Raw genomic sequence first — 27,008 nt, 5'->3', positions numbered from 1 at the left:
TCATGTCTAACAAACCTGGGGGAAAGGGAGAGGTCATGATCTTTAAGAAGAGTGCATTTAAAACAGAGGGAATTACGGAGCAAATAACCAATGTGAAAAAAGAACATGGAAAATATTCAAAAGAAATTTGACAAGAAAAGATATTATATATGACTGAAGAAGTATCAGAAAAAAGTCTGAGCTACACATAGAAAAACTAGAGAGCCATGCTTATAAGTCTAAATCTTTAAATATGTTAGATAAAGCTGTGGAGAAATCTACATCAATTCAGCATCTCAAAAAATCACTGTCTTTCATTACACAGACAAACGTATACAGAAATAAAACAAAACCTTTGGACATATGCATCAGGTGACAACTGTCTCTTCAACAACAACAAAAAATAATTTAAAATAGTGGCTAAACTACCATTGTCAATTTGATGTTTGCTTTTCCCTATCAAAAGAAACACATACAGACCTCCTTTGAGTATAAAGTGTAAAAAGCACTTTTCACTGAACTTTAACTTTTGTCAGATAATCTAGGATACAAACTATAGTGGGAAAGCTAGCTTCATTGTAAATTCCTCAAAATCAGACTATACATACCTGCAATTCTAACTAAATAGTCAAATCTATTACAATATTCTGGTGAGTATCTAAAACCATTCATTTGACAAGGTAGAATTTTTTAAAGAGTTTTTGGACATAATTTAAGACTCATAAATAGGAGAACAAAGAATTCCCACAAACCTTCCTTCCATACTTATAAAGTTACCTTTGCCTTCTTGTTCTCTGTCTCCCCTCCTGTTCTCTTTGTATTGACTTGAACATGTCTGTGTGTAAATATGTACATCTATATTTCATAAATATCCTCTGATGTGCAACCATCATCATTGCCAAGAATTTCTTTTAAAATGATTAGAAGCTATAGCTCTTTTTCAGATCTGAACACCCATCCCATCATATTCTACTCTATACACAAAAAGAAAAATCCCAGCTCATACAAAGATCCTGAGAGACGGCTTCTCACTTTTGTTTTAATTTTATGCACACAGTCACACAGTTCTTCTTTTTTTTCATCTTTATTAACTTGAGTATTTCTTATTTATATTTCAATTGTTATTCCCCTTCCCGGTTTCCGGGCCAACATCCCCCTAACCCCTCCCCTCCTCTTTTCTATCTGTGTTCCCCTCCCCATCCTCCCCCCATTACTGCCCTCCCCCCAACAATCCCGTTCACTGGGGGTTCAGTCTTGGCAGGACCAAGGGCTTCCCCTTCCACTGGATGCACACAGTTCTTTTGCCTGCAAGCATACATGTGCACCAAGTATGTAAGTAGTCCTAAAATGGCACCAAATCCCCTGCAAGTGGAGTTACAGATGGTTAAGAGCCAGCATGTGGGTGCTGGGAACCAAACCCAGATACAATCCCCTCAGTGATATTTTGTAAAACAGAACAATTGTCCCTTTGTAGACTCTTCCCTGTGAGGTCACTCCGTGACTCCTCATCAGGCACAGGCTACATCCTGAGTCCCTGGATGTGCTCCCCTTCTGCTAGGAAGCTCTACATCCTACTGTGCCTGTTGTTGCTGAACTCTGAGCTTTGGGGAATGTGGCATCTGCCAAGATCTTCCACAGTACATTTATTATTTTTCTCCTTTATAATTGGGATCTTTTGCAAAGAAGAGAATACATTTTCCTTAATTAAAGCAGTACTAAAAATGGGAGATTTTTAAATATATGAAAGACAAATGAATTAATCAAAATAACCACTATCTTAAAAGACAGAATACACGTAAAGCACCCATGTACAGACTTTTTAACCATATAAAGTATACTATTTTAAGTAATAATCTTACAATTTCTTTTTCTATAGAGACTAAGTCTGGCTGAAAGAAATAAATTGGTGATAAGTGGAATACGAGAACAATGAGTTGTTTTAAACATTTCAAAAAAAAAAATCAAAGCCACACAACTGTTCATTTGTGAGGGAATTGGTAATACCGATGGACAGATCAACAGACTGTATCATGACATGTATTTGTTCGCTGGGTAACAGAATCGCTTTACATAGTCCACTTACACCTGCATTGAAAGGACTCTGCAAAGTGGCAACAAGTAAACAAAACCGTATGATCAGATGCTGTCCTTGACTGTCCTCACAGGATCACTATAAAGTTCACTAAACTGTCTCCAACTCTTCTCATCAAGTCCTCTAACAAACCATGGGGTAAGAGAGTATAGAAAAGAAGGAAGGATGAAGATACCAAGACGTACTTTGTAAAAATCTGAAAAACAGTTGAAGGATGCTATCGGAAAACAGAGAAAGTCAGAATCCAATTATGTTACATTTTGAAAAAATGAAATGGAGATAATAAAGTAATAAATTTTAAAATGCCAATAAGAAAACTTCAAATGGATATTTTGTAGAGCTTTACTGGATTTGTGGGCTCTGGCAATGAGCTGGACTGGACACCAGAGTCTGCAACAATAGGTTACTAAAAGGGCTGGGAACTGGCTCAGCAGCTAAGAGTACTGACTGCTCCTGTGGCAGACCTAGGTTCAGGTAACCTTATCAGGAAGCTCCCGTTCTAGAGACCCCATTGACCTTTTCTGGCCCCCTTGGGTACCTGCATACACATGACTCACATACGTTCACTCAGGACTATAAACATACGCCTTTAAAACAAAACAAATTAACCAAACAAATAAGCAAGGAAGTTAGTTACTAAAAAGACAGATATGAACATCATGATAATTTTTTATTTTTTTGTATACTGTGGGTTGAAAGAATAGGAGTATATACACATAAAAAATAGAAACAAGACTTTGGCTGAAAATATGTGACCTAAACAAGTGTTAACAGCCAGACAAAGCTAATAAATGACTATTACTAAAAACTGAAGAAAAAAACAAGAAAACTAAACATATCCTGAATTATAACCATAGCCACGTGTTTATTTCACTTTATTGTATATCTAATGCAAATTCACACCCTGAATTTTATTTTTCTCATAAATATGCTAGATTTAATCCATACTAGTTTAAATATACTTACAAGAAACACTTGAAAATCCCCAAAGAAGGCTAATAATCTGGAAATCCATTCACGCCTAATCCTGCCCTGGACTCCACATTATCCCCTATAGGCAATGATATGAACTCCTGAAAACCATTTCTACATGGTTTTACAGATAAATTCAAATGTACTTGCATGAACAGAAGTTGAAATATTTTATCTTTGGCTTGTAAACATAATTAGCATCACACAGTACAGGTACATTTCTTCACACTTTCATTGTTTACTGAAAACTGTGTTGTGAATATGTTTGCTTGCTAGCACATGAAGCTTGAAAGCCTTTTCTTAGCTATACCGTATTCCATGCCATTGATTCACAAGGGATCTAATTAGTCCTTGTATGGATGGAAATTTCAGTTCTGTCTCTATTATGTTTGAGGCTATATACTCCTGGACCAGCTCTGGAATGTACATGTATTTCTCCTTGGTAAATACTAACATCTGGATTTGCAAAACATGGGTAGTAATCACCAAAGCCAAAAGGACTTAGTTATGTGTGTCATCGTGGAAATCATGGAAGTAATAGGAGAGCCTGGAGGGATGGCTCCTTCCAGCAAGGAGAGTTTGCTTTTATTGCTTTGAAAGCGACTTTTTACATTGCTTGGAAGAGTCAGCTACTGTCTCCTGTGTTTCTAATACCTTCAAAACTATGCACCATTGTTCACATCTGACATACACTAAGATTGCCTTTAATGCTTTTTAAATCTTCAAATCGTAGAATTACTTTAGAGTTGGGAGCCGCCTCAGCGATACACTTGCCTAGGGTATCAGCATCACCTTAAAACAAATAAAACCGAGTTCAGAGTAACACCAATTGATATGGCAGACCAAAGACCTCTGAAAATTATCTCCCAACCCCGTGAAAGCAAGAAGCTGTTAGAACCAACTGCTCAGTATACTGAGAATCAACCAAATGCTTCCTCCAATCTAGAGAGTGTTACTCAAGACAAAGGACTCTTGGACAGAGTGAGACTGTGACGTCACAGTTGTGTGTGGCCTCATTCCCTCTCAACCACTAGCAGTAATCATGAAAGCAATAGATCATCCATCTTAGTAAGCCAAGTGTGCCAAGCACTGGAAAAGGCAGCTCAGGGTAGAAACTCTTCTCCAGGGCTGTCTTAGTGAGGGTTTTACTGCTGTGAACAGACACCGTGACCAAGGCAAGTCTTAGATAGACAACATTTAATTGGGGCTGGCTTACAGGTTCAGAGGTTTAGTCCAGTATCAAGGCAGAAAGCATGGCAGTGTCCAGGCAGTCATGGTGCAGGCAGAGCTGAGAGTTCAACGTCTTCACGTGAAGGCTGCTAGTGGAAGACTTACTTCCAGGTAGCTAGGGTGAGGGTCTTATAGCCCACACCCACAGTGACACACCTACTCCAACAGTTATAGCTTCTTGTTTCAATGTCTGGGATCTACACATGATCTTCTGGGCTCCTCCAAAGGGTTGACATCAATTTTGCAGATCTGCCTTCTCTAACACTCTAAGCTCAGGTTAATCCACTCCACTGATGCTGCTATTCTTAGTGGTCATCCCATGGTACTGGCATCTCCAATATGATGGGGTCTTTCACTGCAACTAGGCTTCACCAATAGACTCTCATAGGCTCTCTTCATGGTGCCAAGCCTCAAATTCTTTGCATGACCCCCTCAGGCCTGGGCCATCAACTGCAACTGAGGCTGTACCTTCACCAATGGCCTTCCATGGCCTCTCACAGTGCCAAGCCTCTGCTGTTCTTCATGACTTCTTTATGCCTTCATAACCAGTACCACCTGGATGACTTTTACACGTGACTGAGTACAACTGCTGCAGGATGTACAACCTTGGCTATCTCTGGAACACAGCTTCTTTGTGCTCTCAGAAAACACTTCCCAGAAAATTTCACTTCGATGATGCTGGTCTCTTAATCACCACTAATTTTTTAGCTCCAGCTAACCAGAATCAGTTGTCCCAGTCGTCCCTTCTATTCTGGACTCTAAAGCCAGAGCCACATGGCCAAATCTGCTGAGTTCTGCTGCTTGCTGAGACTGGAAGATGGCCCCCTTGTTCTATTAAATTATCACCAGCTTTCTGCTTTCCAACTCCTTCACTGCCTAAGCTTGGCTGTCCTGGAACTTGCTCCTTTGACTGACTGTGAACTCACAGATCTGCATGCCTGTCTCCTAAGCACTGGGGTTAAAGGTGGGGTCCACCAAGCCTGGATTTAAGTTTTTCATCACCTAGAACTTGCTCTGTTCTAGGCTGGCCTTGAATTTAGATATTTGTGTGTTTTTGCCTTCTGAGACTAAAGGCTTGTACTATGATGCCTGGTCCTAAATTTAGCTAGATGGGGGATCTTGCATCAAGGTCACTACTTTCTTAATTCAATTTAATATCCTTGAATGAAGGGTTCAGCTCCATTTCACTTCCTTGGGCCCCTTGAATATTTGAACCATGTATTTTATACTTTTCTTTTCTAAACTTGCTATGCTTGTCCAAAATGCTCTTCCTGAGACTTAACGAGAAAACAAAGTCTCTTTTGGACCTTTTTGAGACTTCCTTTGTCAATGCAATTAATGTAAATCTCTTTACCTTAGCCCCTGGTAGACTCTTCAGACAAGGGTAAAAAGCAGCCACATTCTTCACCAAAATACCACAAAAACAGTCTCTAGGTCACATATTAAAATTCTTCACTGAAACCTCTTGGACCAGGTCTGCATAATTCAAATCACTCTCAATAACAAAATCTTCCATATTCGTACTAGGATAGCCCATTAAGCCCCATATAAAACATTCCACTGTTTTCCAAATCCAAAGTCCCCAAATCCACATTCTTTCAAACAAAGGCATGGTCCAGGTGTTTTGGCAGCCATTCGGCATTCCTCAGCTGTGAATTTTGTTTAGCTCTCTGAACCCCCATTTTTTTCCAATAAAGGGTTTTTTGTTTTGATTTGCTCCTTGTTGTCTAACTTTTGAGTTCTTTGTTTATATTTTGGATATAAGGCCTCTATCTGTTGTAGGATTGGTAAAGATCTTTTCCCAATCTGTTGGTTGCCGTTTTGTCCTAACCACAGTGTCCTTTGCCTTACAGAAGCTTTGCAGTTTTATGAGATCCCATTTGTCGATTCTTGATCTTAGAGCATAAGCCATTGGTGTTTTGTTCAGGAAATTTTTTCCAGTGCCCATGTGTTCCAGATGCTTCCCTAGTTTTTCTTCTATTAGTTTGAGTGTGTCTGGTTTGATGTGGAGGTCCTTGATCCACTTGGACTTAAGCTTTGTACAGGGTGATAAGCATGGATCGATCTGCATTCTTCTACATGTTGACCTCCAGTTGAACCAGCACCATTTGCTGAAAATGCTATCTTTTTTCCATTGGATGGATTTGGCCCTTTGTCAAAAATCAAGGACCATAGGTGTGGGGTTCATTTCTGGGTCTTCAATTCTGTTCCATTGGTCTATCTGTCTGTCTCTGTACCAATACCATGCAGTTTTTATCACTATTGCTCTGTAATACTGCTTGAGTTCAGGGATAGTGATTCCCCTGAAGTCCTTTTTATTGTTGAGGATAGTTTTAGCTATCCTGGGTTTTTGTTATTCCAGATGAATTTGCAAATTGTTCTGTCTAACTCTTTTGAAGAATTGGATTGGTATTTTGATGGGGATTGCATTGAATCTGTAGATCGCTTTTGGTAAAATGGCCATTTTTACTATATTAATCCTGCCAATCCATGAGCATGGGAGATCTTTCCACCTTCTGAGGTCTTCTTCAATTTCTTTCTTCAGTGTCTTGAAGTTCTTATTGTACAGATCTTTTACTTGCTTGGTTAAAGTCACACCGAGGTATTTTATATTATTTGGGTCTATTATGAAGGGTGTCATTTCCCTAATTTCTTTCTCGGCTTGTTTCTTTTTGTGTAGAGGAAGGCTACTGATTTATTTGAGTTAATTTTATACCCAGCCACTTTGCTGAAGTTGTTTATCAGCTTTAGTAGTTCTCTGGTGGAACTTTTGGGATCACTTAAATATACTATCATATCATCTGCAAATAGTGATATTTTGACTTCTTCTTTTCCATCTGTATCCCTTGACCTCCTTTTTGTTGTCTGATTGCTCTGGCTAGAACTTCAAGAACTATATTGAATAAGTAGGGAGAGAGGGGCAGCCTTGTCTAGTCCCTGATTTTAGTGGGATTGTTTCAAGTTTCTCTCCATTTAGTTTAATGTTAGCCACTGGTTTGCTGTATATGGCTTTTTACTATGTTTAGGTATGGGCCTTTGAATTCTATTCTTTCCAGGACTTTTATCATGAAGGGGTGTTGAATTTTGTCAAATGCTTTCTCAGCATCTAATGAAATGATCATGTGGTTTTGTTCTTTCAGTTTGTTTATATAATGGATCACGTTGATGGTTTTCCAGATATTAAACCATCCCTGCATGCCTGGGATGAAGCCTACTTGATCATGGTGGATGATTGTTTTGATGTGCTCTTGGATTCGGGTTTGCCAGAATTTTGTTGAGTATTTTTGCCGATGTTCATAAGGGAAATTGGTCTGAAGTTCTCTTTCTTTGTTGGGTCTTTGTGTGGTTTAGGTATAAGAGTAATTGTGGCTTCATAGAAGGAATTCGGTAGTGCTCCATCTGTTTCAATTTTGTGGAATAGTTTGGATAATATTGGTATGAGGTCTTCTATGAAGGTCTGATAGAATTCTGCACTAAACCCGCCTGACCTGGGCTCTTTTTGGTTGGGAGACCTTTAATGACTGCTTCTATTTCCTTAGGAGTTATGGGGTTGTTTAACTGGTTTATCTGTTCCTGATTTAACTTCGGTACCTGGTATCTGTCTAGGAAATTGTCCATTTCCTGCAGATTTTCAAGTTTTGTTGAATATAGGCTTTTATAGTAAGATCTGATGATTTTTTTGAATTTCCTCTGAATCTGTAGTTATGTCTCCCTTTTCATTTCTGATTTTGTTAATTTGGACACACTCTCTGTGTCCTCTCGTTAGTCTGGCTAGGGGTTTATCTATCTTATAGATTTTCTCAAAGAACCAACTTTGGTTCTGTTGATTCTTTCTATGGTCCTTTTTGTTTCTACTTGGTTGATTTCAGCTCTGAGTTTGATTATTTCCTGCCTTCTACTCCTCCTGGGTGTATTTGCTTCTTTTTGTTCTAGAGCTTTTTAGGTGTGCTGTCAAGCTGCTGACATATGCTCTTTTCCTGTTTCTTTCTGCAGGCACTCAGCGCTATGAGTTTTCCTCTTAGCACAGCTTTCATTGTGTCCCATAAGTTTGGGTATGTTGTACCTTCATTTTCATTAAATTCTAAAAAGTTTTTAATTTTTTTTTTTTATTTCTTCCTTGACCAGGTTATCATTGAGTAGAGCATTGTTCAATTTCCACGATATGTGGGCATTCTTCCCTTTATTGTTATTGAAGACCAGCTTTAGGCCGTGGTGGTCCGATAGCACGCATGGGATTATTTCTATCTTTCTGTACCTGTTGAGGCCTGTTTTTTGACCAATTATATGGTCAATTTTGGAGAAAGTACCATGAGGAGCTGAGAAGAAGGTATATCCTTTTGCTTTTAGGGTAGAACGCTCTATAAATATCCGTTAAGTCCATTTGGCTCATGACTTCTCTTAGTCTGTCTACGCTCTCTGTTTAATTTCTGTTTCCATGATCTGTCCATTGATGAGAGTGGGTTTGAAATCTCCTACTATTATTGTGTGAGGTGCAATGTGTTTTTGAGCTTTAGTAAGGTTTCTTTTATTTATGTAGGTGCCCTTGTATTTGGGGGGCATAGATATTTAGGATTGAGAGTTCATCTTGGTGGATTTTTCCTTTGATGAATATAAAGTGTCCTTCCTTATCTTTTTTTTGATGACTTTTAGTTGAAAATTGATTTTATTTGATATTAGAATGGCTACTCCAGCTTGCTTCTTCCTACCATTTGCTTGGAAAGTTGTTTCCCAGCCTTTCACTCTGAGGTAGTGTCTGTCTTTGTCTCTGAGGTGTGTTTCCTGTAGGCAGAGAATGCAGGGTCCTCTATGATCCAGTTTGTTAATCTATGTCTTTTTTATTGGGGAGTTGAGGCCATTGATGTTGAGAGATATTAAGGAATAGTGATTATTGCTTCCTGTTATATTCATATTTTGGATGTGAGGTTGTGTTTGTGTGCTTTTCTTCTCTTTGTTTTGTTGCCAAGACGATTATTTTCTTGCCTCTTCTAGGGTATAGCTTGCCTCCTTATGTTGGGCTTTACCATTTATTATCCTTTGTAGTGCTGGATTTGTAGAAAGATATTGTGTAAATTTGGTTTTGTCATGGAATATCTTGGTTTCTCCATCTATGTTAATTGAGAGTTTTGCAGGATACAGTAGCCTGGGCTGGCATTTGTGTTCTCTTAGGGTCTGTATGACATCAGTCCAGGATCTTCTGGCCTTCATAGTTTCTGGCAAAAGTCTGGTGTGATTCTGATAGGTCTGCCTTTATATGTTACTTGACCTTTTTCCTTACTGCTTTTAATATTCTTTTCTTTATTTTGTGCGCTTTTAGTGTTTTGACTATTATGTGACGGAGGTGTTTTTTTCTGGTCCAATCTATTTGGAGTTCTGTAGGCTTTTTGTATGCCTATGGGTATCTCTTTTTTAGGTTAGGAAGTTTTCTTCATGATTTTGTTGAAGATATTTACTGGTCCTTTGAGCTGGGAGTCTTCACTCTTTCTATACCTATTATCCTTAGGTTTGATCTTCCTATTGAGTCCTGGATTTCTGTATGTTTTGGACCAGTAGCTTTTTCCGCTTTTACATTATCTTTGACAGTTGAGTCAATGATTTCTATGGAATCTTCTGCTCCTGAGATTCTCTCTTCCATCTCTTGTATTCTGTTGGTGAAGCTTGTATCTACAGCCCTTGTCTCTTCTTTTGGTTTTCATATCCAGGGTTATTTCCATGTGTTCTTTCTTGATTGCTTCTATTTCCATTTTTAATTCCTTCAACTGTTTGATTGTGTTTTCCTGAATTCTTTTCAGGGATTTTTATGATTCCTCTCTGTAGGCTTCTACTTGTTCTCTAAGGAGTTCTTCACGCCTTTCTTGAAGTCCTCCAGCATCATGATCAAATATGATTTTGAAACTAGATCTTGCTTTTCTGGTGTGTTTGGATATTCCATGTTTGTTTTGGTGGGAGAATTGGGTCTCCATGATGCCATGTAGTCTTGGTTTCTGTTGTTTGTGTTCTGCGCTTGCCTCTCGCCATCAAGATTATCTCTAGTGTTACTTTGTTCTGCTATTTCTGACAGTGGCTAGACTGTCCTATAAGCCTGTGTGTCAGGAGTGCTGTAGACCTGTTTTCCTGTTTTCTTTCAGCCAGTTATGGGACAGAGTGTTCTGCTTTCATGTGTGTAGTTTTGCCCTCTACAGGTCTTCAGTTCCTGTGGGCCTGTGTCTTGAGTTCACCAGGCAGGTCACTTGCAGCAGAAAAGTTGGTCTTACCTGTGGTCCCGAGGCTCAAGTTCACGGGTGCTGCCCACGGGTTCTCTGCAGTGGCAGCAACCGGAAGATCTGCGCCGCCCTCTTCCGGGAGCCTCCAGGCACCAGGGTTCCAGATGGCCTCCGTGTTTTCCTGAATCAGTAATGTGCAGAGAGCAGTCTCTTCTGGTTTCGCAGGCGTGGTTCGCCCTGCCTGAAGGTTTAGCCTCCTCCCACGGGATTTGGGTGCAGAGAACTATTTATCCGGTCTGTTTCCTTCAGGTTCCAGCGGTGTCTCAGGCAGGGCTCCTGCTCTCCCTGGGCCCCCCCCACGGGAGCCCAGAGGCCTTATACAGTTTCCTCTTGGGCCAGGGATGTGGGCAGGGTGGGCAGTGTTGGTGGTCTCTTCCCGCCTGCAGCCTCAGGAGTGCCCACCTGACCAGGCGGTGAGGTCTCTCTCCCACGGGTTTTGGGAGCAGAGAGCTGCTCTCTTTTAGACCATTTACTAGTAAAACATACAATCACATGGATACTGCCTTAACTTTAGAACTGCAGTTAGTGTATAAAAATTGTTTGCTAGGACAGGAATATCATTAATTACTAGAAAACATTTTCCTATAGGTTCGTCTCAATAAGGACACTTTCATGTTATAAAGAATCATAAATGTTTTGTGATAACCATACACCTTTTCTTCTACATAGTGAAGTGCTCTGAAAGCCATTTTCAATATTAAGGAATTTAATGGGGTTAGGGATTCACTCAGCAAGAGAACCAACCCTTACCTAGTGTGTACAATTTCCTGGACTCAATCCTCAGCACCAATAAAAGAGCGCAAGGCAGTGGCAGGGTGGTGGTGGTGGGGGGTGTTGCCGGACATTTTAAAGAAGATAATTATATAATTTTGTTCCTGTTATTTCTTAGTTAATGTTGCCCTACCCTACTGACAATGCCCTCAGAGAGTTGGGTAGATAGCTTGATTCATGTAGTGCTTCCTGCAAAAGCTTGAAGACTTGCACTCAATCCCTGGTAGCCATGTAAAGAAAAGCCAGGCACTGTAGGATGCCTTAATACAAGATCTGGGAAGGCAAAGATAGGTAGATTCCTGCAGCTCCCTGTCCAGCCAGCTCAGCCTGATTGGTTAGCCACAGGTCTCAAAAAAAATAAATGAATGAATGAATGAATGAAAGAATAAATAAATAAATAAATAAATAAATAAATAAATGCAAGCTAATGATGCTTGAGGAATGATGACCAAAACTGACCTTTGTCCTGTACACATGGATGCACAACATGCCCTCATTCACTCTACAGAAATAAATGAATAGACAGTAAGAAAGTCTTCAAGATCCTGTTGTCCTAAGAATAAACATTCTGTTCTTCCATGTCTACTCACACTTCATCATCCTCTCCTGTGTGATCCTTACCCATTTACAGGGCTACTGTAAACTCACTCAGTCATCTGTCAATCTAAATCACCCTTCACACCATGGGATAGCCTGCCTCGTCACTAAGCAATGAAACAACTCCACAACAGGGACACGTGGGAAGGTGGAAACTCTTCAACTGAAATGCTGAGTGACTTTAAGAATGTTACTCAGAGGGCTGGAATGGAGCAGTGGCTAAGAACACCTGCTGCTCTTCCAGAGGACCTTAGTTTGGTTGTGAGCACTCATGTCAGGTGGCTTATAACCTCCAGTAACTCCATTTCTAATTGAAACCTTGGGTCTCTGAGGTTACCACATGCATGCACACACACACACACACACACACACACACACACACACACACACACACACACCCCCTATACATAATTTAAAAATCCTGGTACTGTCTGCTACCTTCCAGAGGTCCTTGAGAATTACAACAGAATAATATCAGATGATCTTAATAAACAGCAGCCACCAACTAGTTGAAACCCTCATACGAAAAACATAAATTATTAATATTCTTCTACCAAACATGTGACTTGCCTAAATGTGGAGCCTGTAAGTAGTAGCCTGGATACAATAATTTACACTTAGGATAAGTATGAAGCAGTTACAAAGCCAACAAACATGCCACTGTTCAATTCTCTTCCCCTACTGGTGAGGCCCTAATATAAATTATAACTACATGAATAGGTCAGACCTTAAGTGTGTACAGTATTTTGAAAGCTCCTCCTCACTTCTCATTTGATTCTTCCTGAATCCCTTAATGTTTTTATTTATTTAAGCCAGGGCTCATAGCAAAGAGGATATACTGACAGGTATGATAGGTTCAGCTGGGGAAACTGAAGTAAGAAAAGATTAAAATAGAGGTCAGAGAGTGCAATTATCTGTCTCACCAGGTAATTTGTGTGCCACACGAATGATCTGAATTCAATCGCTAGATCTGCCAACTCCCAAGCTGCTTTCTGACCTCCACATGTGCATCACATGGCACATGCACACATATGTGCACACACAATGAAGAGGCAACCAACCAACCAACCAAACACATAAGAGATAAAAGTGGGCTGGAGATGTGGGTCAGTGGGAAAAGAACTTGGCATGCAAGCATGATGCCTGAGGGCCGCGGAGCCCACACAGACATCCAGGTGGGCTTGGCAGCCTTCCTGGAACGCCGGTGTCTGGGAAGCAGGAGACTGGTTTCCCAGAGCGAGTTAGCTTGCCAGCATTTTAGTCAAACCAGCAAGCACCAGATGGGGAGACTGCCTCAGTCTATAAGGTGGAGAGTTATTAAGGAAGATAGTGATGTTAATATCGGAGCTCTGCAGATATCTACATATACGTGCATGCCCAAACTCATGCATAAGTGTGCACACCACAGACATCCCTATCCACACACAAAGACTTAAATGATTTTCTTTATTCCACTCACCAGCTACTGAAATCTACGTATTATCTAAGAACAACATATATAGAAGTAAATCTGCATACTTAAAATTCCCCAACATGCCTAAAATATATTCACTAAATGTTAGTTAATTCTGCTATCGGGATTTTAAATAACTTATAAAACCTTATTTTTAAAATATGTTATAATATTACTAAATAAAAGTAGTAGGGGTTAAAAGTACTGGCTCATCTTGTAGAGGAGCTGGGTTTGGATCACAACTGTCTGTAACTCTAGTTCCACAAAATGTAACACACTTTTTCTGGTGTCTGACGGCAGAACACTTGATACACATACAGAAATGCAGACAAAACGGCCATACACCTAAAATAAGCAAATAAAAATAAATTAAAAAATAGGTCATTATTTCAAAGTTAGTAACAAATGTTTCCTTAAATGGGCTGCATATCCGCTCTCGTTTCAATAGCTCTGCATTAGTGCTCTGGTTCTCAGCTAGCATAATTCTGTCCTCAGGTGACAGCTGGCAACATCTGGAGGTATTTGTATTTGTTGTTACTTGGGTGCTGAGGATACGGGTAGTAGCCAAAGATGCTGACTAATGCTCTTAATGAGATGGAGAGGAATCCTTCCTAACACACATAATTTTCCAAAGCAACGCAGTAGGTTCAAGTAATAACACCACAGTAGAAAAATAAGAGAGGACGAAGCTGGCTCGTGAGATGGCTCAGTGGATTAAGGCACCTGTTGCCAAGTCTGCAGACCTGAGTTTGATCCCTAGGACCCAAAGGGTGGAAAGAGAAAACTAGCCCCCAAAGGTTGTCCTCTGACCTCCACACTCACACTGTGATGACTCTTCACTGTTGTCAACTTGACTACATCTGGAAGTAACTAAAGCCCAAGCAGTGTACACACTTGTGAAGGGTTTTTTTGTTAACTGGATCATTTGAGGTAGGAAGACCCACCTTAAATCCAGATTTCTTGAGGTCAAAAGGCTGACCCTAAATTGGGCCACACCTCCTGGCAACCTGTACAAAGGATGAAGAAGAAAGAAGCTTTTGCCTGCTTGCCCTGGTTCTGACTGGCAAGACCACCCCTTCACTGGTATTACAGTCTACCTATTTGGGATTTTGATGTTTATTAAAGAGCAGCTGAGACATCCAACCTCCTGGGCTGAACAACTAATGGATTCCTGGACTTTCTGTCAGGAGACTGATATTGTTGGAATAGCCAAATCACAGCCTATAAACCATTCTAATAAATTTTATTTATGAACACACACACGCACACACACACACACACACACACACACACACACACACACACACACACACACACTCTATTAGTTTGTTCCTCTAGAGAACTCTAACCGATACACACATACAGCATGCATGCTATAAAAGGAAGAACGAAGAGTCTCCTGATTAGGTAATGACATTGCTTATACGTGAAGATGGAGGATAGCTGTAAGAGCAAGTCACTGACCCCCAAAATGACCCTACCCTTTGCCACAACCCCATGTGTTAACGAGTAACACATGATAGGTCAGAAAAAAGAAAAACATACATCAAGATTAGTAAGTGACAGTCTATGGATTATAAAAACTGAAATATTTACTAAACTGCAGAAAACTGTAACTTACAGATTCAAGATTTAAATCCTTAAAGAACACATTGTTCTTCAATACTTCAAATTATTTTTACTAACCTTAATTTCCACATGAGTGGGAAATTTAGAGTAGTCTAAAGTTCTATACTTTTTTAAATACTGGAATTGTAAGTTTCTATTACAATAATCTGCTAAGAGTCTGGAAATGTTAACTTCTAAGGCTATCAGCGCTGTGAGTGGAGATGCTGAATGAGAATCAAGAGTGAGGGTAACACTCCAGATGATGTCCATATGTCCAGCACCCTGGACGTCATGTCACCTGACATCATGACGGCAGACAAATAACACTAGAGAAATTAAGAACTTGTCCAATTTAAAATTGCAAGTAAAGTTCAGTCATCCAAAATAGAAAAAATTATTTTACCTTTCAGCAATGACAGGTGAAGGGGGTATCTTTCTCCTCCACACTTGACTCTGTGACAGAGTTCAGGCAGTAGCTTTTTCCACCACAGAATCTATCTTATGAAAAAATAAATTCATTTTAGTTTGGTGCATCTTATCCTCAGACTTCTAATGAGAGTGAGAAGGTGAGAGTAAGAAGGCTATGCAGGAGAGAGCACACAGAAAAACTGTATCCTTTGGGTAAGGAATCACCTCTATTATAACCAGGGTTTTATCAGCAGCTAGGCTTATGATGAAACTTAAAAGGCAGGCATGTAACTTGAGGTACACATGTACACATTTATTTTCAAGGAAAAATGTATGTATGTCATCCTTTTATCTTGGTTGGCAAGAAGGGGGTAAAAAAAGAAAAATGCTAAAGCTGAGACTCGGCTAACTGCAAGATTAAAGACCAAATACAGAGAAGGAATTTCCCCCATCACGCATTATAACTCCCACACCTTCAAGTAATCAATGATCTTATCTGAAAAGAAGAGCTCTTTAGAGATGAGCTATATCATCCCCATGCATTTTAATAGCATCTACAAGTATGCAAAATGTCTACCATTAAATATACACTTCTTTCACCACAGCCCTGTAAAGCTAGACTAACAGCAACAGTCCTCATTCTGCAGATAAGCCGACAAAAGCACCAAATCTTACTCACTGATCGAGACTAGAAGCACAGTCTAATAACATACCCAGTGGTCTTCCTTCAGTTCCCGGTTAGCATATGCAATGACCGCCTCTGGGCATCTCTCTAGCAATGTGTCTATGCACTTTTCATACTCTTGTAAGCGTGTATGACATAGAACACGAGCGCTGAGGCCAGCAACAGTGTCTTCTGAGAGTGGCTCCAGATATGGAATAACGGAAACTATGTCCAATGAAGGGCTACATATGAGAGACTATGAAGAGAAAAGTGAAATATTATGGAATAAAGCATCCCAAATGAAAAAAAAAACATACAGCAATTTTTTTCAAAATAATAAAATCTCACATTGCCAAAAAAAAAAAAAAGGAAAGAGAATACAATTTTAGAAAACATGAATATGGCCCTGGAATACTTAGACTGAAGTACTAAGTAATCTTAAATTCAGTTCTACTTTTTAAAAAGCTGTTTAAGACAAAGCAAGCATCTTTAACTGCAACTCTAACCTAAGATATGGCCAACATATGGTCAGAGATTTATGCCACATAATGTTTGACACAAGTATTTATAACACTGAAAGATCATGGGTGGTTGAATGTCCAACAAGAGGGAATGAAATAAGTAAACTATGGTTTATTTTTTAAATTATATTTCCAAAGGTCATTTAAGGAAAAAATTATGGCAAAACTGAGCCAAAACATCTTGAGATAAAGTTATATGCAGAGTATGACCAATGTTGTAAAATCCACACAGTATATAAAATCTTTATAGTAAGATCGCTGAAGAATGCTGTAGTTTGAAAAAGAGATTAACTCAGTGCCTGATGGGGTGGAACAAAGTCCTCTTTCCTTTGTTTTTTTTTTTTTTTAAACACTTTTCTGTCTTTCCCAAAATTTAAATAGTGAACACATAAAGTATATGTATGAGAGAGAGAGAGAGAGAGAGAGAGAGAGAGAGAAAGAGAGAGAGAATCCTCACTAGCATTAAAAACATGAGTCTCAGTGGATTGACTGCCCTTAGTAGTTTAGTCTGTGGCATGTCTATGAGGTACTGTTTTGATCGTTAAGTGATGGAGAAGTCAGCAGCAGTTCCCTGGCAACGGGTCCTTGGCTGTATAAGGAAGCTGGCTGACCAACTCGGCTACCACCCAGGCCCAAATACAGGACTATAAGTTGGGTTACCTCAATATCTACCCCATCTATGAACTGCTAGAGCTGAAGGGACCAGCCCAGCAGAACCAGGGCTGCAAGATCTCCATGACATGGGGCAACACCAGGGTATCTGAGAGGAGTCCTGGTGTGGTTCTAGTATTGATGGTGTAGTAGAAGTTAGGGGCCTCAAACCAGACCAATGACTCATTGCAATGAACATTCGCAAATAAAGACACGTAGACAAAAGGGTATAGTGTGTGACACACCATACGCTACAGCTTCTGTGATGAGGTATCCCCCACCTCCTTTTCCTGTTTGTTCTCATTTTCTTTTGGGGAGAGGTTGCAAGGGCAGAGGGTAGATACAAAGGTACAGGGAGATGAGTAGGATTAGGGTGCACGATGTGCAATTCACAATGAATCAATAAAAAGTTAAAAATAAGAAAAGCAAGCCAGGTAAGCACGGGCATAGGGGAATGCAGTGCGCAGCACAGTCATGTGTCTGCTGTGCCCCCCTACTGGAGGTAATGCTGCACAGACCAGCAGACAGTCCTGTCTTCAGGCTCCTGCTTGAGCTCCTCCCTACGTCCCTAAACCATAGAATATGATCAGGAAGTTTGGGCCAAGTAAGTCCTTTCCTCTCCTAAGTTGCTATCTACAACAATAACCACAAAAAAAATTTAATGTACTTTTGAGAAGTGCTGTGCGATAAGGAAATGGCTGCTGACATGAGTTCATTCCCTGAGACCAAGATGACAGAAGGAGAGGTGAGCTCCACACATTTCCCTGTGTGACAAAGATGCTGTGCCATGCATCTCAATCTCACTGCTCCCCGTATCAAGAGCAGCGAAATATTTCCTTTAAATGTGACTGTTTAGACCAGTCTTTGTATCAACACCACCTCCCATGGACTAATACAGGCGTTACTTCAATATTCATATGTTTACTAGTATTGTCCTTTTAAGCGACTTTACTAGTTTTTAACTTTCACATTCTATAGCACTTTATATTCTAATGTCAAAATAATCTCCAGTTCCTTTTTTTTTTTATAAGAGATATAATTATCGCTTAATTTCCTTTCCTTTATCTTCTTTTGCTACAGCATCGTCTCAGAGCTACAGGATGACCTGGAACATTCTCTATACACTAATCAGCATGACTATTTTATTCCAAATATCTACCAAGCAGTAGACAGGAAAATAAGGTCGGTATATTTTCTTATCCATCGGGATAAGGCCCTGGTAGTAACATAGCGAAGACGAAATAAAGTGAGACTCTCCTACTTATATGGAAGGAAGCACGGACCCCTGATTAAATGTGATAGTAGGGGAGGCAAAAGCATGGCTACCCAACCACAGCTGATATGAAACTAGTGCAAACAGCACAGAGTGGGTTACCTGTAAAGTTTTACTAAGAATCTATAAACATCAGTATCATATTAAACAGCACGTAGACAGGGGTGGCATCGTACCCTGCAACTCAGCACTAACAAATGATCTGGTGGCAATGTGGGCTACACACTGAATTCCAGGTCAGCCTGGCTTCGGAAAAATCAACTGTCTCAAATAAATAAGTAAATTCCAACAAAAGTATCACTGGATTAAAAATGGCCCAAATAATGTAAAATATTGTGAAGGTTGGGTTTTTTAGACATCTTCATTTTTTTTTTCCAGTGAGAGAGATCTACTCTCTTCATAACATGTGTGCTATTTATTCCTTTTTACTACCAAGATCTCTCTGCCTCAGGTCTGATTCAGATTTCTCTGATTCTATTATAGGCAAGGATATGGGGAAGTGGGGTACAAGGGTTAGGTACTGGAACAATTTGGGAAAAGAGCAAATATTTGCTAGTCATGGTGTTCTCTCTGACTGATCAATAGTTGCTCTCTAACCTATCAATGACATAGATTTTATATTTATTATTATACAAATATGCCCCTGTAGTAACTGTAAACAAACATACCAAACCACAGGGGTGGGGAGACAGTCACACTTTTGGAAAGGTTCTCAGGTAATCCTAAACCGACCTCTAAACAGGAGCCAAAGAGACCCTTTAGAGCTTCTAAATGATTGAGATGAGATGATCTATGGATAATCTTGAAAGAAGCATTAAAAAAACCCCAAGAAGGTGAAAGGAATCTGCAGAAACTGAGGTTATTATGAGAAGATTACAAAGCAGAGGCATGAATGAGAGAAGAGTCCCACGCCGATGGCATAGGGCAGATTTTCAACATAATTATAGAAAACTCCCAGGCTAAGGAAAAACACAACCATACAGCACACACAACACCAATAGAACAAGAAAAGAAATTCCCCATGGAACATCAGGTCAAAACACTAAAGATACACAGCAAAGAGGCTAGTGGAAGCAGCAAGAGAAAAGGCACAAGTCACATACAAAGGCAAACGCACCAGAGAAACTGCTGATGGAGGCTGAATGCCAGAGGAGCCTGATGCAATGTACCCCGAAAGACCACAGACGCCAAACCAGACTACTTCACCCAACAAAGCAATCTACCACAGCTGAAGAAAGAAAAAAAATCATGGTATAAACAGGTTAAAGGAATGTGTCCACAAAGCCAGCCCCACTGAGAATACTAGAACCAATACTTTAGACTGAAGTCATAGTAACAAGATCACTAAATAAGACAGAGAATACAGCAGATTCCCCCACAAACACACACAACAAAATTACAGCAATCAACAAACCCTTTTCAATACTATCTTTATTGGTTTCAATTTCTCAATCAAAAGAAAAAGTTAATTGAAAGGATTAAGTAACAAAAATCCATTTATTGTTACCTACAAGGATTTTAAATTTAAATGATCACTGAGAATTATACCTTTTGACTGTGATTATAAATGTGCTTTGAAGTTATATCAGTAAAATTTTCATAGCATGTTATAATTACAACTTTAATCACATCACAGCTCTGTGTATTGGTAGGACAAGGCCTGACGCTGTCGCCCACATTTACTGTAATTCTCAGACAGTAGCTATCAAATGAACAAACAAGCAGCTAACACCTCAGGACGTTCAGTGTCTCTACATACTAGAGATGAGACAAGGAGAGAATCTTCTTTAGTGATACACTATTGTAGTTAACTAATAAATTACCGAGGCTGGACTTGAATTCATGATCATTCTGTCTGAGCCTCTCAAGTGCTACAATTATAGGCATATATAATCATACCCAATTCTGGTGATTTCCATAAAAGAATATGGGCCACACAGTCTGGAGCCTGAGTCTAAGCAATCTAGTCTCCTTCCCCAACCCATTCCCAACTCAACAGCTGTCTCTACCATCGATACTATCCACATTTTGACCAATTCCAAAAGTTTAAACCACGAATTACACATCCTAAATGTAAAAGGTTCGAGCAGAAGAAAATGCCTAAGGGCCCTTGGGTATAAGAAAAGATTCGAGAGCCTCAGCGTCTGGATGAGAAGCCATGGAGGTAAGAGTGGTGTGGACTGAGCATGCTGTGCACTGCTCAGACAGACGCATCAGCATCTGGCAGACCGGGCCTCAGGAACAGTGCAGGGCACAGGTGGACTTTTCAAGAGCATCATTTAACTCAGAATTCCTAATATGAAATATTAATTTCTATATATGGCTTGCTACAGTGAGTAAACAAAAAAGAGAGGCGAAAATTATATTCAGTCCTCGGGCCAGCAAATGATACTAAAAGATATATTTAGCCCAGCCTTTACCATGTCGCATGCAGAAACAGTTATAGTCAGAATTCCTATAACATAATTGTGTCCCACAATTCTTTTGAAAAATTCTCTTCTGGGGTTAAACTGACTACTTTGACATATTTTTCATAAGACAAATGATGCTATTGGTTGGGTAGGTATGAAGTCTAAATTGTGTTAGGCCACATTAAACAAAGCTCATGCTTACAATAGATCCCTATATATTTGGACACTTTTATTTCCCACAGGTGTTTTCAAGAACATTCTAAAAATGAAGATGGTTGTACAGCTCATTTCCCTGCAACAAGACCAGTCCCTCAGCTCAGGGGCTTCCTCCATCACCAGTTCCATCCAGGAGCCAGGATTCCAAAGCTCCTAAATGTGATCAACTATAGACTTTTGCCCCTCAAAAGCTATATTCTAAATTAACAAGACATGTGCTATCACACCATATTTAAATTGTATACTATATCGAAATATACTTCATATTTTTAAAGTAAAAGAGGCATTTTTATTTACCTGTAGTTTCAAAAGGTCTTCTGTGTAATTTTTATCAGCTAAGGAATCAGACGTCATTAAGACATGAACCCACGGATATACAAGGCCATAATGACTGCAGGCGTTTATCTGAAACATTACAGAAATGTGTCACGAGTCAAATATAACAACAGCAAAACAATTTCTTCATCCATTCATTAATCCTCTGCCACATCTTAGACTCAGCTACATACTCTCCTAAGAAAAGGAAGCTATGCAGAAAGTATTTCCCTGGAAAAGGTTGCAGTCTCGTTGGTTCCACATCAAATAATCTGCAATAAATATTTCCTAATATTTTGAAATTTAAAAAATTCTACAGAAGTGCTTTCTAGAAAAAAAAGAATAGCACTGCTCCTAGGATAATTACACTCAAAAAGAGTAAAAGAAAATAGTGGAAGTAATTTTTATTTATAGCATTTTGGGGGTGACAAAATATCCTTTTAAGTTCTCATGATGACTGCCAGGATGTATCCTTTATCCAAGAAATTACACTGCTGACCTTTCCAGGCACTGCATAGTACCCTCAGTAGTCATAGCAACAGGATTCAAAGGAAAACAGAGCAGGATGGGTGTCAAAGGCTGTCCTCGCTGCCTACAACACATCTGAAGCCCAAGTGTGCCCTGACAGGGAATGGGACAGTGCAGTAGCCCCTTGCCTCAGCTCTTTCAAACCTACTCGGAGGCAACCCTTCTAGGTAAAGCCCCTCAACACCACAATACTGTAGGGTGGTAATAAAGGAGCATTAATAAATAAAGGCTGCATTCTTTATTTCGAGGGTGTGGAATTTGAGATAGGTGAGGTCTCATGTGTAGCCCTGGCTGGCCTGAAAATCCCCTTTTAGACCAGGCTGGCCTGGAAATCACAGAGATCCACCAGCCCCTGCCTTCTGAGTGGTAAGATTAAAGGCATTTACTATGACACCTGACTTCCCGGTGGTAGTCTTATCTCATTTATTTATGTATGTATGTGTGTGTGTGTGTGTGTGTGTGTGTGTGTGTGTGTGTGTACGCACATGCAGAGGTTAGATAACAATTTCAGAAGCCAGTTTTCTCCTTCTACTGTCATCGGACTTGGCAGCAAGGGCCTTTACCGGATAAGCAATCTCAGCAGCCCCAGTTGGTATTCTTTAGATCGGGAAAGTATGCAAGACGTAGTTAACTTCAGTCATACGTATGTCCTAAGCATTAAAAATAAGGTAGGGGCTAGAAAGATAGCCTCAGTGAGTGTTTACCTCACAAGAATGAAAGTCTGACTTTGAGTTCTAGAACCTGGAAAATGTCAGGTGCTGTGGTACAAGTTTGCAATCTCAATGTTGAGGAGGCAGAACTAGGCCTCTGGCCAGCCAGTATCCTACATGCCAAGGACAGACCCTGTTTCACAATAAATGGACAGAGTCCCTAAGAGTGACACCTGAGAGTGACCTTTACTCTGTACATAGGGCATCTGCATCTGTGCATCTGCACTGCACTAGCTCCCTCTCTCTTAAAAAAAAAAAAAAAAAAAAAAAACAGATTATTGTAGCACACAATGTATGCATTTAAGGTATTTCACTGTCTTACCAAATCCTCTGCTGTTCTCAATGGTAAGGTATCAGGACAGTGCCTCTTAGATAACCTCCAGACGTACTGAGATATGAGCTTGAAAAAGAGTTCCTCAAGAACCACATCTGGGAGACACGCTACGAGCTGAGCTTCCCAGAAGTCTACCAAAAGCTGCGGAACTGTGTCTTCATCCTTTCCACACAGCACCTAGAAAGGAGTGCATCCCGCATAAATGTAGAGCCAGTGACAGAGAGCAGAGCCACTGCTCCATCATGTGGTCAGGGAGCAGAGCCACTGCTCCACCATGTGGTCAGGGAGCAGAGTATCACCATGTGGTCATGCAGTTCATAGTTTTGGCTTGACTGCCACGGCAAGAGCAAAGTTACACATTTTCTGTTAATAAGAAACAGTCTCTAGGTGGCATGCATGGAGTTTCTGCAGAAAGTCTTTTAATCTGTAAGCTTACATTATAAACTGATTATACAGAAGCCTGCCTTTCAATGATGACTGAAACTTCATTTCAGTCTATTCCCTACTCTCCTTTGGTTTCTATCTGATCACTTAGAAATATTTATTTTCAATTGGACGAACCTTAAAGAAAGAATCTGCTTCTTCGATTCCAACTTTACCATTCTTCTGTAAGCCCAGGACTGAAGCCACAAGCAATCCAGGCTGAGTTTCCTTCAAGTCAATTGCAAGTTCAGTAGGAACAATCTGTCCTTTCCACTGTTGAATTAACAGCCGAGGTTCCAGAATGAAGCCATACACCAGCTGCATCTTCAGATTAAAAAATAAATGTTGGAATGAAAAGTACATCACATCTACATTATTCATCTCATCCTGGGGTCTTCATGATTTAGGGGCCAGTTAACACTGTATTTCTGGGTTTTAGCCACAGAAACTAGCTCTTATTCCCAAGAAGAATATTATCTTTCTCGTATAAATTACTGATAGATAACTAAACTTAGAGATGTCCCATTTTTGTAGAGTTCTAGATTAAAAATACATACATATATATATATGTACATACATATATATGTACACACACACACACACGTTCTAAGTCTAAGTCTTTTCAAAGCTATAGAAAGGAAACTCTGATTTTCAGAACTCTTTAAAGCAGATTCCCGATGCTGACTTGTTCTTAGAGCGAGCCATTTCCTAGTATAATGATGCTTCCATGTTTCAGAAAGCATAGTTATACCGTGAGCATTTGGCCAAGCAGGCAACAATAAGAACATGCCTAGGCTCTAAAGTCCCCCTGCCTGCTCAATGCTGACCAACTGTGCAATCACAAACACGATATTTTAGCTATCTCATGTGTGACAGTTAAAGCAACACTGATCTCAGCACTCAACAAGAATTAAGTAAAGTAATACACAAGCAACTTAGAATACGAATTTTTGTACCTACTAAACTCCTGTGGCTTACAGCCGATATCCTCCTTTCTGTACTTAAGAAACTCACCAGTCTGTTGGACTTTCAGTGAATACCTACTCTCATGTTGGCTCTGGGCATAGCTTTTATATTCTGTACACACAATATTCTGAATATATGTGGTCCTTCCATGATGAAAGATCTTTCAGTAGCCACTGCTACTGATATTCATCCATCTTTTTTTCCATTTGACTGATTTAAAGTTCCAGCTAATACTGTTATCTGTTACTAAGAAACCGTGAGGGGCAAAGAAGCCAGAAGAAAGCCCAATGACTCAAGAATTACTCCAATTCTCTTCCAGACTTCTGTTAACACCAGGCATTGTACTATACCTCTGAATGGCTTTTCATTTCATTCCTGTACATGTCAAGATTTCCCATTTTCAAGGCCACTGCAGCCTTGGTCAAGGTCACTAAGACTGGTGAAGCCCCACAGGTATCCAGCTTCCTTAAGTACTGCAAGGCAATTAAAGGATCAATATTCTTCATAGACGGACTGGAGAGAACATGAGGCAGTTGCTTTGGCTCAGCCACATGAAATATCTGAGCCACTTTTCCGGCTAATTCCTTTGATGAGCATAAACAAAAAATAAACAGTTAGCCAATAGGAAACAATACAGTCAGGGTAGCAAAAGTAATGATGTATAAAAATCAGCAGATAAATAATACAACGTAATTATTGAAAAACACAGAGATTATGAAAATATTTGAAAGTCCAAAAATGAGCCGATATGATCTGACATGATCTGTCTGCAGAGATACAATAAGTAAATAAAAAGCAGTTTAAAAGATATACCAATTTGTGACCAACATTTCTAATTTTAATCATATTGGAGAAAATATCAAATATACTCAATAATAGAATTCAGGTAAAAAAAATTTACTTCCCTTGTAATCTTCAAGTATATGGTATTCAATTTCCAACTGTGCTTAAAACACAAAAGGGACTAAAAATAATCTTTAATAGTATTTTAAGAGGTCACTGGCCCTTACATAAAGTTTGAACCCTTGAAAATGGGACATATGGAGTTGTGGAAAAAGGCGGAGGACCAGATTCTGTCCTTCACTTGAGAAGAGATCTCACTGTGACTGGGCAGGTCCCTCAACCACAACAGCATCCACACTGAACACTGAGGAAACACGAAAAGGTCATGCCTAAATACTTTTCCAAGTTATAATTCTAAGCACATTAAAGAAGTAAAGAACATTCTACTTTTTGAAGAAAAAAGAAAAAGAAGAAAATTTTGGAACTTAAATTCTAAACGCTACTAACTAAAAAAAACAATATTAAGATGAAAAGTTAAAAAGAGAAGTCATAACTTTATAGAAAACTATATTCACTTCACTTAATTCTTCATCCAGGTTCTCATAAAGAGAATGATTAATATAAAATATTAATCCTCTCTCATATTTCTGTGATTCATTCCCTTCTGTCCATTCCACACGAGCCAAGACTTCAGCCAGAGACAAACCAGACATCTTATAGTATGGCAAGGCGAGATGGGCTTGCTCGGTGTTAAGCCTAAAGAGAAGAAATTTTAAGAGGCTTAAATGTACATTTCTATGCCAGCTACTTAACACAGTAAGTAATAAAACAGATAATGCCTTTCAAAGACATAAGCCTCACAGCTTGATTTTATAAAGTCACTGTAATTAGCATTTTTCCTGAGAATATTAACAGTAGAAAGCCAATCATTTATTAAGTAAAATTTAATATTTAATATGGCTCTAAAAATGGCATTTATAGATTCTCAGTCACTGATAATCACTTACACAGGTGAAGTTAGCCTATGAAACACTGTCTTGAAACATTTTTATAAACATGATTCTCAGAACTGGAGAGCTGACCCCGCCCCTCACTGCCTCCAGCACTCAGAAGCTGGCCCTGCCTGGGCAGTGCCGGGGCAGTGCCGGGGTAGCAGTGTGGCTGGTACTGAGGGCAGGAGAGCTGGCATGGGTCCTCACTGGCTGTAATATTGGGTGACTATGCTGCAGCCAGGACCATGCTGGCTCTGGTTGTGGGGGTACGGGAGAGCTTTGGCAGGCTGACCAACCCAGCTACCAATCGGGCCCAGACACGGGGCAGATACAGACAGATGTTGGGCCACCCCAACATCTACCTCATCTATGAACTAACGGACCTCATGAAGGGGCTGGTTCAGCAAATCAAAGCTTCATGATCTCCTGACTCAGGGCAACAACAGGATAGCAGCCTGGAGTCCCAGTGAGCATCCAGTGTTGATACTGTAGCACATGCCGATGAGTCATTGTAATAAAGATGTGTAGACAAAAGTGTATACTGTAGAACGCACTGTGATACACTACTCCTTCCATGAAGAGATATTTTGAGTTATTGTTTGTTGATTTTTCATTTTGTTTTGTTTTGTTTGTTTCTTGTGGGGGGGGCGGGGATGTGAAGGAACAGGGAGATGAGTGGGATTGGAGTGCATGATGTGAAACTCACTAAGTCAATAAAAAATTTTAAAAATGGCTCTCAGAAATATAAAACTCTACTGACCCTAGCATGCCTTTCTGATATCATGACAGCACTGACTACTAATATTAATATCTCCGACTGTTCCAGTCACACCCCTACCTCAAGCTAACAG

At 39.8% G+C, this 27,008-nt stretch overlaps 2 protein-coding genes across 3 annotated transcripts in view; one reads left to right on the top strand and one right to left on the bottom strand.

Annotated features, from left to right (window-relative positions):
* The window catches only part of Cp (ceruloplasmin), a 59,048-nt gene extending 37,631 nt beyond the window's left edge, over window positions 1-21,417 (top strand). The window contains exons 19-20 of the mRNA XM_032898608.1: window positions 18,287-18,388; window positions 21,133-21,417. Of these exons, the coding sequence (XP_032754499.1) occupies window positions 18,287-18,375 (89 nt within the window). The 3' untranslated portion in view covers window positions 18,376-18,388; window positions 21,133-21,417. The remainder of the gene's footprint in view (window positions 1-18,286; window positions 18,389-21,132) is intronic.
* The window catches only part of Hps3 (HPS3 biogenesis of lysosomal organelles complex 2 subunit 1), a 32,588-nt gene continuing 20,898 nt past the window's right edge, over window positions 15,319-27,008 (bottom strand). The window contains exons 10-16 of one of the 2 annotated variants that reach the window (XM_032898606.1): window positions 25,741-25,921; window positions 24,733-24,966; window positions 23,555-23,740; window positions 22,982-23,170; window positions 21,404-21,511; window positions 16,084-16,290; window positions 15,319-15,456 (exon numbers count right to left, since the gene is read on the bottom strand). In XM_032898606.1, the coding sequence (XP_032754497.1) occupies window positions 15,334-15,456; window positions 16,084-16,290; window positions 21,404-21,511; window positions 22,982-23,170; window positions 23,555-23,740; window positions 24,733-24,966; window positions 25,741-25,921 (1,228 nt within the window). In that variant the 3' untranslated portion in view covers window positions 15,319-15,333. Of the gene's footprint in view, window positions 15,461-16,083; window positions 16,291-21,403; window positions 21,512-22,981; window positions 23,171-23,554; window positions 23,741-24,732; window positions 24,967-25,740; window positions 25,922-27,008 lie in introns of both variants that reach the window. The other variant, XM_032898607.1, reaches the window with a different exon arrangement.

Source organism: Rattus rattus, chromosome 3, assembly GCF_011064425.1.
Source record: "Rattus rattus isolate New Zealand chromosome 3, Rrattus_CSIRO_v1, whole genome shotgun sequence".
In the NCBI taxonomy this organism is placed as follows: Eukaryota; Metazoa; Chordata; class Mammalia; order Rodentia; family Muridae; genus Rattus; species Rattus rattus.
This window is presented reverse-complemented; position numbering and strand designations above follow the sequence as displayed.